The following is an 11,689-nucleotide window of genomic DNA, read 5'->3' on the forward strand; positions in this document are numbered from 1 at the left end:
TATCGTAGATTGATGGGAAAATATTTCATAATGGTACATATACAGGGTTCTAAAAAATATATTGGAAAAAATTTAATGGAACGGAAACAAATAAAAAAAGGTTAAGGTCATGTTTTTGATAGTCTGTAATTTTAAAACGGATTTTAGAAAAAAAATTTGCATAGAATTTTTTTGTATTTTGAAACACGATTAATAAGAAAACAACATAAAATGCAATGACCCTTTAAAATATACTACAAAACTATTTAAAAATTGAAGTTTATTAAATTTTGTCATTTTTAATAGATAATTATTTTACACATGTCTCTTCTAGCAACAATAATTAGCATATAAAAGATAAAAATTAAAGAAATATTCAACTATAATTAATTAATTAGTTAATAAAAAAAACCTAAGACAGGGAATGGCGATACTGGGTCGGTACACAATCCAATAACTTTTTTTCCTCGAGCCAGGATTTGTTGTAAAGTCGAGCAAAGTAACGCTGGCCAGTGTCACACAAGCAAGTGACTACTGTGTGACCTGGGCCAAGGTCACGTGCCACTGTCACGGCAGCTGCCACGTTAAGACCAGAAGAGGCGCCGATGTAAAACCCCTCTTCATGTAAAAGTCGGAAAGTCTGAAGGTAAAATATATATACTTAATATTTATTTTTCAAATAACAAAGTGTGACAAATGTTGTGACAATGTAAGTATGAAAACACCTGGGGTTACCACATGAGGTTTTAGGTTCAAACCCCAGTACTTTTAATCAGTAGCTATGCTTTAGCAAAATGTTATAAACAACTCTGTTTTTTTTAAATGTTGTGACAATGTTAGTATAAAAACATCCGGTCTTACCACATGAGGTTTTAGGCTCAAACCCCAGTGCTTTCAAACAGTAGCTATGCTTGAGCAAAGTGCTATAAACAATACGAACTCCGGCAGGTCACAAATGTTACCCTATGTTGGGACATAAAGTCAACCTTTCAACATCACTTGTAATAATACAAATTTGCAATTTTTAAATCTTACCATTTCTACAGCAACTTTATCACGAACACAAATAGCTCCATCAATGGGAGCTCCTTCTATATTGGAGGTCACTCTTCCCTGACCTATTCCTTCTGTTATAGACGAGCCCTCAGTTCTTTCTAACTTTCCGTCATTAAAATAATGAAAAAGTACACTACCCTTAAAAAAACAATGATTATTTTTTATTTATCACACAACTATAAATGTGTTTTATTTAGTATTAAAAAAGTGTAAATTAAGCATAATTGCTTTCTTTAAAAGTTTAATAACAATTTGGATCACAATCCTTACCTCTGGATCTGCTAAAATCGTTTTAATCTTTTGGTTTTTTGACTTCAAAAACATAGAAACACCTTTAACATATAACATTTATATTATTAAATATTTTATTGTTAACATTCAGTGTAATAAGCATATTTAGTTTCGATAAAACTTACCAGCCATAGTTCCACCAGTTCCTGTTCCAAATGTAACTGCATCAACTTTTCCATCTTAGTAAAAAAAATAAATTTATAATTAACATTAATATACATATGTATGTAAAAATAAAACAAATGCAAAAATTGTCTCACCAGTTTGATTCCAAATTTCTGGTCCTGTTGTCTCGAAATGAGCTTTTCGGTTGGCAGTATTGTCAAACTGATTAGTCCATACAGAATTAGGTAACGATTCTGCATATCTTTTAGCCTAAACACCATAGTTGCATAATTAACAATAACTTTCTATTAAAACTGAACAATCAAACCCATAATTCTTAAATTATATAATTTTTAAATTAATGCAAGTTCATGTTTTTAAATGTATCTCCTGTTATAAATGCAAAACAAGCTTACTTGATGGTTGTAATTCTCTGGGTTGTCAAAGGCAACAGCCGGCACTGGTCTTACATCTGCACCGAGCACTGTTAACATGTCAATTTTCTCCTACAAAAAATAGCATTACAAATGTTATTTTAATTACGGTAATTTACAACAAAATCTTCTTCAAATATTCTTCTTCAAATTAAAATATGACACATGTTTTACCTGTGATTGTGTATTAGGCATGTAGATTACACACTTGTAGCCCAATGCATTACAGATGTGAGCCAATCCAATCCCAGTATTTCCTGCCGTTCCTTCCACTATTGTTCCTCCCTTACTTATCAAACCCTTTTCTTGTGCATCTTTTATGAGGTACAGAGCTGCTCTGTCTTTAACTGAGCCTCCAGGATTTAAAAATTCAGCTTTGGCTAATATATTGCAACCTGCCAATATTTTTTATATTTAGAAATTATTTAAACACAGAACAACTGCAATGATTTTTTGCCCGCATCTTCAATTTAAATACATACACAGTACTTAAAAAATGACAATTAACTTTTGTGCTTACCTGTTTCTTTACTAACTCCTTCTAATTTAATTAAAGGTGTGCTGTAAAAAATATATGCAATATTATTTAAACATACATTCCTATATAGTCTGATAGCAAGTACTAAGTAGCATAATTTATACAATTTATGAAAAAAAAATGTTAAACTTACTTTCCCACTGTGCCAAAAAATCCTTCTGTAACATTCTAAAATAAAAAACAAAAATAAAATACGTAGCTAAAAAGCTAAATATTTCAAAATTTGCAAACTAAGAAACTTATAGTTTAACTTACCTGCTGTTTATATGCAGATATTCCAAACGCTGTAGAATGCTTTTGCAGCGATCTTATATTATTACAATTCAATATTTTATTTAGTTTTAACATTTTAACTATTCTAACATATTAAATTTCACAATAAACTGATAAACAAGACAACGTGGTAAGGTAAACAATGCATCATAATAATGACTCGGCAAATTATATCGCACGGTAATAACTTTTTCATGTACTATGTTAAAGTTACTACCTTGTAAAATTTGTGTTTATAAATAACGTTTATACAAGTTTAAAGTAACTAAAAGTATAAAAATGTTTTACAAATTGTGTTAACGTGATTTCTTTTGTAACATTCAAGCTTATTTGCGTTGTGTACAAAACTTATTCGATTCATAGATGTCATTAGAGAGCGGTTAGAGCAGAGAGTTTTTTCCCCTGAAAAGATTTTTATTTAAAAATTCGTTTTTACGTGACTGACAGCATAAGTTAAAATAAACAAAACAAATTTAACAACGTCAACTCTCGGTCATAGAAAGTACAAAGTGACGTCGGCAAACAGGTGAGAATTCCATGTCGTCGATTTTCGATAAAAATGTGTTGTTGTATTTGCTCGCAGATGTTCCAACAAAGGCTTAATGTTAACAAATATGTTTTACCCTGTATTGACTGACTAACTTATCGAAAGATCAATGTACTAAAAAATACATTCGATACAAACTTAAAAAAGGCACTAACAATACAAGCTGTGAAGTTGTTTTAACGCCGCTTGGGTTTAAGTTTAAAAGTATTAAAATGTTCTTGCAAATTCAACTTAAAAATATTATCACAAAAGCTGCAAATGTAAATATTATTTTCTCCCTAAAAATATTTAATTTTTTACATTCAAGATTTTAACCAAAAGCTATGTAAACAACCAAAAGATGTAATTGAAAAACTGTCATTTGCTAAGACGTATTGCTTTTTAATTTTATTACTTTTCTCACCAAAATATTTGGAAGACAGAAAACTACAATTGCACCTGTTTTTACATCGATATATCAGCATTCCACAGCACAAAGGGTGCTGATAAGAATAAGGCAAACCCTTGCGTTAACTCGTTTGTCTACAAGATAAGATTTTCAACTAACATAACAAATGACTTGTTAGGAAGGATAAGTTCATTTAGTTAACAGCTTAATTTATTTCCTCTACCAGAAATTTTCTTATCAGCAAAGTTCAACACCCTTAAGAAGGAGTGTGCCAAAACATGGAAATTTAACACGTTTTTGACTAATAACTTTCTCAGAAAAAATAAGCGGTTTTCTTTAATTAACACAAGAGTTAAAACTGTTTATAAGAAATCTTGCATTTGTAAAAACATTTAAAAGCAGTTTAAATTCGGGATTATGCATATTTATTACAAAAAGTTTTTAGTAAATCCGACAAGAAAAAGACATTTTACAAAACAGAGGCCGCAAAATCGTTTGTTTTCATCTATCTTCATTTTATGGCATTTCTATACCGTTACTACAAAAGAACCACGCGCGAAACGGTGTGAAAATAACCCCAAGCTGCGTTTCTCCTTTTTTGATTGTGACGAGCACGCAACGAACCCAAACCCTGTTAGAGTTCAGCCTGAAGATCGATTAATCGTTGTCGACAACATTTGTGTAGATATCCAAGCACAATTAAGCTCTTGTTTTGCAATTTGATACGAAATTGGTGACCCCTGCTTAAGCTGAAAGCAATAACTTGGCAGTAACCTTGCAAACGCACTTGGTCGTTTACGTTTTCTAAAGTTTGGTGCGTATAACTACGCGCGGTAGATTTGGCCTTTACGAAGCCAATGCAGTAATAGGATCAAATGGCTAAGCAAAAACGTTAACTGAGTCATATCCTCTCGGGTAAAAACCTTGCGCTATTTGTAATGGTGCGTCAGGAGGTCACGACCTATAATTTGATAAATGCTTAACATTCTTAAATGCAGGGCTCACTTTTTTAAGACGGGGATTAAAAGTCAATGTAAAGATAATTTACAAATTATCGAGGTTCGAGCAGCTTGGTATTTATTTTGAGGCAAATAATTGACCAGTGAACTTTTAAAAAATTTTAAACACATTTTTTATTTAGGACTAGATATAATTTTTTTATAAAAATTAAAAAAAAATTAAAATGTAAAATAGGGTGTGATGACGTAATACCACATCACAGTGTGGTGAAAAAACTACCCCTGTTTTACCAGGTAAAGCATGGCTCACTAAAATCGCGGCCAGCTAGACAGTAAACAAACATAGTTGATCAGCGGGGGTGTCAAAATCGAAGGCGCTTTGCACCTGCGGCACAGGGTACCGCGAACCACTTTCGTAGGAATGATGCTATCTGCCCGTAATTTCTTTTAGAAATCCCGATATACGAGAAGGTGAATAGTTCACGGCGTCACGCAAAGACCAACAAACCCTTTCTACGACTTTAAACCGATTCGAATCAGAGCAGGTCTGATTTAATGCTGGGTTGATTATTTGTTGAGATAATTCAAGGGGGTTTTGTGAAAAGGCGGATGTTGACTTGATGCTGGAGTGTTTGTTTATCGGTTGGCTTTGTGATTTGCCGCTCGTATTGGCAGGTTGGTTTTTATTTTGGTTCATAGAAGATAAAAAAATGAAATCTCATGACAGATCGCTAACAAATTTTTCAATTAACTTCATACGAACTACATTAAAAAAAACAGATTTATTCTCTAGATTTATACTAAATTACGTACTCATTTATATTATAATTTAAAGCACTCCTGTGGGTTTACTATAAAAGTTACACATTAAAAAATTAGGCTGTCGATAATTTGAAGTTATAAATGGTTCGTACCTATAAGCCGCTCATCATTCATCAGCTAATGCGTTTATGCCTCCCTGCCAACAATACCCTGGGTTATACGAGAAGCCGAGAAACAAGCACGTTTTTTCAATTAGTCTGGATTAGCCGAAGCAAGGTGTCCCGTATCACGGACATAATTCCGTCAAAAAATAAGAAAGACGAATACAAAATGACCGCCGCATAGCCTTTCAAAACCATTAAAACTCGATACCAACCTTGATCAAAACGCATTGCATTATCTTCTTACAGCAGGCCGGATGCATTTCTCATTTGGCGGTTCTTAGCCTAATGAGACGCGGCTAAATTTGCCTTTGAAGGTCCGCGAGGTGACCTTTGCTAGCCCGAACCCGCTTACTGCATAACAAAAGCTTACCGCGGTCAATGACTGGTGGCTGGCCGGGACTGCAGGTGCAGCTGCGGCTGACAACTTTTAACACCGGGTCTCTCTTAACAAAGCAGCGCATCGGGAATGCTTTGTGACGTCACAACAGCATGGAGTTTGTGCTGGCCGTATTGAATTGCAAGAGAATTATTCGTGGAGGTATTTTCACATAGGATGAAAGACCCGGCAGCCGACTTCACTGTTAAGTTACAGTTTGATCTAACACCTTGTATTGTTCTTTTTAAGCTTTGCAAGCAATTCTTTTAAAGCTTTCTTGCAACCCGCCTTAACGATTTTAAAAATAGTTTTGTTAGAAAATTTATTTAATGTTTTAATTTTTACAGTTAATAAGTGACGAAGATACGAATGGCAGTCAAAAAAAAAAAAAAAACACATTAAAAAATCTAAAACCTACCAATTCATAAAAAAATGGTTTACCAGCCTAACTAATCACATAAAAATCTTAAAAAAAAGAAAAAAGAATGAGTTCAATGCTATTACCACCTGGTAAACATAACTTAAGTTTGACTAATTTGTTACTGTCACTGAGCTGAAGCTTATATGTTTGCACATAAAACAAATATAGTAGAAAGAGTTCGCTTCAACGGCTTAAACACCAACTTTGACAAATTCGTTTTTAATATTTTTTAAATATTTTTCTTAAAAATAAATAATTTTTTGCAATATTTTTATGTTGAATATACATTTTATTAAAACAAATTAAAGCAAAAATGTTATATCAGTTAATATCAACGAAATACAGAAAAGAAAAATAATATTTTTTTTAGTAAAAAAATAAAACTGTAAATATTTGTATAATTTAACTTGTTTAATTTTTTAACAGCAACTCTTTTTTAAAAAAAAATGTTAAAAAAAAAAATAAAACATTAGATATTTTGAATTTTATTTTTTTTCATATATTTCTGGGAGGTATACGGATTTATATACGGGGTTGTGGTTGTGGTTTAAAGACCTGATATTTAATACTTTGACGATAAAAATGTGTGAATCTGATTCAGATTTCTGTTTACAATGTTCAACCCCAATGACCAAGGATTCTGACTAAAAATATGACGTTCGCAAGTTGTCGATAAAATTTTAAACCAATTTAAAAAATTTTTTTTTTTAATTTTAAAATTATTTTATAAGTTTTGAATTTCGGCTATACACTGTTGCTTTTTTACTAAATAAAACTAAAATACCGTTAAATATATCTTCATAAAATTTTGTGCTACATTTTTATATTAATAAAAAAATTCTGATGAGATTATACCAAATATGTTCATCAGGAAAATATTTAAACATTTTGGAATTGTTTTAAAATTGTTTTAAATCTTCTAAAAATATTTTAAAATTATTTTATTAAAGCTAAAAACAGTTGACTGCCATTTTGTTTTCAAGTTCATTTTTTGTTATTTATTTTTTAAATAATTTTTGCAATATTGCAGAACTAACAAATTGAATTTAAATTTATTTAACATAAATAAAAAAATAAAATTAGGTATATTAAAAAATAATAAATGTTGTGTTGATTAAATATTATTTAAAATTATTTAATATTATGTTAAACTAAAACAAAATTCTGCAATATATATATATTTTGCAGAAAGTTTTATTATTTCATATCATATACATGCTATTCGAATTTTTATATACCAGTTGGTAAAAAGAAATAAAAAAATCCTAACGTTACAAAAATTATCAAAGCTTATTTTTTTAAATAACAAAATAAAATACAATTTTTCGTCTTTTTAAAATAAGATTTTGACAAACCTATCAGACCATATAAAATAAAGTCATCAAAATGGCGAAATTTTCACTTTCGGTCAGATCGAATTTCGTCACAAAAATCGTCATTTAAACGCGGGCGGTGGTCAGTGTGGAAGAAGAACATGCAGGTGCGAAGAACTATCCCTGACTATTTAACGCCTCCATTCATCCGTTCACGCGTTCCAACCAAATCCGATTTGACCAAAAAACGGGTTTAATGGACTTTTAAGTGAAAATTTAACCAAATTAGTTGTAAAAATAAAAAAAGTTCCTTTGACAAATATATGTAGATTAGGGACTCTTTTCCAGACACCGTTACTTAAAAAATTGGACAAGTCAATATTAAGATGAAGCTTTAAAATGTAAGCTGCTACTGTGTATTATAAATAGCTACATATAAAATATGAACCAAAGCAAGTCTTTTTTGATATTATCACAACAAATTTTCTCCATTTAGCTCCACTCTAAAATTAAAACCCGCAAAAAGGTGTGGTCTTTTAAGGTCTTAACATGTCCAGTTGTCTCATATAATTATAAAATGACGTGTTCATTTACCTTGCTGCATCGTGTGTGGCTTGCAATTTGATATACGTGGGGCAGATCGTGAAAGAATCCAGGCTAAGAATTATGTTGAAAGAAAAAGTATATAAACGTACTTAAGTTTTATTTAAATTAAAAATGTTTATTCTGTCATAAATTGTCTTAGTTGAATTTTGTAATTGCCAGAACACATTTAAATTTTAACGTTAATGTAATACAATTAAGACTAAATTTAATATGAAAATGAATCTTTTAAAATAAAAATAAAATTTTTATATGACAATGCAAAATTGCAAAATATCTATTTTTAAACAAAACATCATTAATCAAGATTAAAAGATATACAACAATAATGTTATCTTTCCGTTTTATTTACATTTCCTATGTCAAATTTGAAATCTAAATATTATGAATACTTGTCTTTTTTATATCTACAGAATTCATCAAAATAAACCTTTTTTATTTGAACATTGTCAAAATACTCGTTCATTGTCAACTTATAAGTTCGAGGTACTGACTTTAATACACATTTCGATACCGAGATAGACTAAAAGGGTATGCGGAAAGACGAGGTTAGAAGTTAAACGGTGCGTTAAAATCGTACGTGTCCTAGTAGAAAACAAATCTATTTGGATAACTTTATTTTTTTGTAAAGTCCTCAACCCTAGCAGTCGTTGACGTTATCATTTGAATTAATCAGTAAAAAATAACGTGGTCGTCTGACTTGACCTTATATGTTGTCGTATGTTTTGTTCTTGTTTTTCTAAATATCTTGATACAAATATTTTTAATTAAAAGCAGAGTTTAGTTAGAAAAGAAAAACACTTCAAACAATGTAGTTAAATTAAAATAATAAACACTAAATACTAGAAAAATTGATATTAAATACTTTAAATTTTTAAGCAAGTATGTAAATTAAATTGAAAAGATACAAATATTAATTTTTATCAAACAAAAAATAATTTAAATTTGATTTTTTGCTCATGTTGGATATCTGTGTAATCACTTTGGTAATTTCAACGTTATCAGTATTTAAAAAACTTTGACAAAATAAAATAAAAACTTGATTTAAATTCACTTGGCTAACCACCTATCAAGAGATTGCATGGACATCAAATAAAATTTGTATTTACAATTAGGCATCAAATATCTGAAGATGTAAACATTTGTCGTCACGCAACCACAATGCATCGTATCGATCCAATTTAAGCTATCACCCTTCCCTGCACATGGGCACAATTTTTGTATTTAAAACTAAGTTTATAACAGTGTTTCGGGTTGCAGAAGAGTTATTTATATCACTTTACCGTTACACTGAGTCGTGAAATCACATGCGTAAAGTGTTTAAAGCTGTAAGTCGAGGTAACTTAGTCTCGACTTAGCCTTAAAAATTTAGAACAAGGCGATTTTTTAATGCCGGATAATAGATGAGCTGTCCAGTGCGTCATTAAAGTTAAATTAGGAGGCCGAATTTAGAACTATAAGAGATTATCTAGATGCTAAAGTGGCCAAAGTCAAGAGTAAGAGCCTGGCTATTTCATTGGTCAGCTGTCTTTGCAATATAATATCTTTGATCCAGTTCTTCTCTGGATAGATTGTGTTTAGTATAACCACAATTAAACCAATTTGGACGCTCTCTTAATTGAATGACCGAGTTTTGCCCACACAGGTGCACTGGTAAAGTTTTTTAAAGCGATTATAAATGCATTAAGCGAAAAAAAATTCAAAATGTAAAATGCGCATTTATAGAATATAATCAAATAGCTTTAAAAAAATAAAACAATTTTTACACGATATTTTTTCATAATGTTATTTTTTGTTTCTAGTTATTCTTAATAATTATAAAAAATGTTTCATAAAATAACTTTTTAAGTTTATTCAAAATGGCGGAAGTAGAAAGTACGATTTTTTTACTATGTGTAAAAGAGTTTTATACAAGATTTAAAAATTTAAAAAAGTATTTTTTATATTTTAAAAATTAAATTAATTCTTTTTTTAAAAACAGATATACTTGATGTTTGCTTTGCTTTTTAATATATATATAACAAACTGTTTAAATAAACTACTACAATTTTATAAAAAATCTTTTAAAGTTTCATACACAAACATTATAAAAAAAAGTTTAAATTATTACAAAATTTAAATTATTATATAAAATACGAATTTAATAAGTTAGTATAAATTTAATTTTCAAAAGGCAAAAATTTATACATCTTTTTTATTTATTTTTACAGAACATATATTTTAAAACGGATTATTTTACTACTTTTTTTGTAAAATTTTTATTTTATTAGCGTGCTTTATGTTGTTAATAAACTAAATTTGATATAACATTTGATATGCTTTAACCACAAGCGGCAGTAATGATACTTATGTTATAGCTTAAGTATTTGCATTTGTATACTTATTTGTTTAAATTATTATTTTATTTAAACAACAAACTAAAAGTTTTCTATATGTTGTCAACAAATAGTTATATTGATAAACGCCTTATTTACAGTTTAACAAATGTAAGCAATTATAAAACACTTTTAAAAACTTTACAAATTAATATCAATAACATTAAAATAATTTAAACATTTCACAAATATGAGTGATTTAAAAGTAATCGACTTTTAATGTTATACATAGTTAAATAAATAAAAAATTAAACGTTTTTGCAAAGTATTATCTGATATTTTAAAATTATGTTTATTTAAAACATTCTTGCTTTTACCAGTGTGTAACCATAGATATTGCATTACATAAAATATCAATGGCGTAACCTGCCTTAAAGTTAAATTTTTTAAAACTTTAATATTAATGTATACTATTTTATAAGTAAAAAAAATAGAGTATGTTTTTAAAAAAGGTTACATGTACTAAAATATAAATAAGTTTTTTTAAACTATTTTTAAATTCAACTTAAAAATAAAAGTTGACATATTAGTGAATTTTAAGCATAAGTATTATAAAAACTAGATTAAAAATACATATCCAATAAAATATTATAATATCAACAACCATATAGGTATTTATATTTAACTAAAATTAGTTTTTTGTTTAAATTTGATGTTTACATAGATCAATAAATTTGCTATTTCGACTGATAAAAAATCACTTCAACGATGGGAAAAAACGTCATCACTCCTCTTCCCACTTTCTTCTTCATTTCTCTGTTTCTTTATTATCCTGTCGAGAGCGGTTGAAGATGGACCCAAAACCGTGATCAAATATTGACAGAGAGATTCGAAACGCATTCCGAGCCTTTCCAGCCTTTTATTAGACCGAGAAAAAGCAAAAAAAATCAAAAAGGAATTCACTTTGCGATGATGATATATCTTGATAGCTCTCCACTTAGAGATAGATCCTTTTCCACCTGCCGAACCTTAAGCCTTTTAGTCCATTTTTTCCAAATTCAATTTGGTTCCATAATTTTGAACATAGCGGATTTATCGAGAAGGCTGTTTGGCCGAAACTTAAAGTCTAGATTGGGTTGGTTTTATTGCTTATAATGCCATAATA

The 11,689-nt window shown here is 29.4% G+C and overlaps 1 protein-coding gene across 2 annotated transcripts; it reads right to left on the minus strand.

Annotated features, from left to right (window-relative positions):
• On the minus strand, positions 1-2,797 carry LOC145756003 (uncharacterized). Of its 2 annotated transcripts, XM_082572222.1 has the most exons (11): positions 2,659-2,797; positions 2,537-2,571; positions 2,386-2,426; positions 2,040-2,260; positions 1,848-1,937; positions 1,587-1,701; positions 1,452-1,505; positions 1,306-1,367; positions 1,015-1,173; positions 392-619; positions 1-49 (listed from the first exon to the last, which is right to left on the minus strand). In XM_082572222.1, exons 1-10 carry the CDS (start codon positions 2,749-2,751, stop codon positions 392-394), a joined length of 1,098 nt encoding a protein of 365 aa, XP_082428348.1. In that variant the 5' UTR covers positions 2,752-2,797; the 3' UTR covers positions 1-49. The 2 variants fall into 2 exon arrangements, with proteins under 2 accessions (XP_082428348.1, XP_082428347.1); XM_082572221.1 differs by lacking the exon at positions 1-49 and having other exon boundaries at positions 133-619.
• Between the last annotated feature and the right edge of the window lie 8,892 nt (positions 2,798-11,689).

This window comes from Corella eumyota, chromosome 6, assembly GCF_963082875.1.
Source record: "Corella eumyota chromosome 6, kaCorEumy4.1, whole genome shotgun sequence".
Classification (NCBI taxonomy): Eukaryota; Metazoa; Chordata; class Ascidiacea; order Phlebobranchia; family Corellidae; genus Corella; species Corella eumyota.

What these genes read in the sequence shown, in the direction of transcription:
- LOC145756003 (XM_082572222.1), bottom strand. Translation starts at nt 2,751, where the DNA reads ATGTTAAAACTAAATAAAATATTGAATTGTAATAATATAAGATCGCTG. An exon ending in CAGAGAATTACAACCATCAA is followed by an intron (nt 1,702 to 1,847) that starts GTAAGCTTGTTT and finishes TATGGTGTTTAG; the next exon opens with GCTAAAAGATATGCAGAATC. An exon ending in AGAAATTTGGAATCAAACTG is followed by an intron (nt 1,506 to 1,586) that starts GTGAGACAATTT and finishes TTTTTTACTAAG; the next exon opens with ATGGAAAAGTTGATGCAGTT.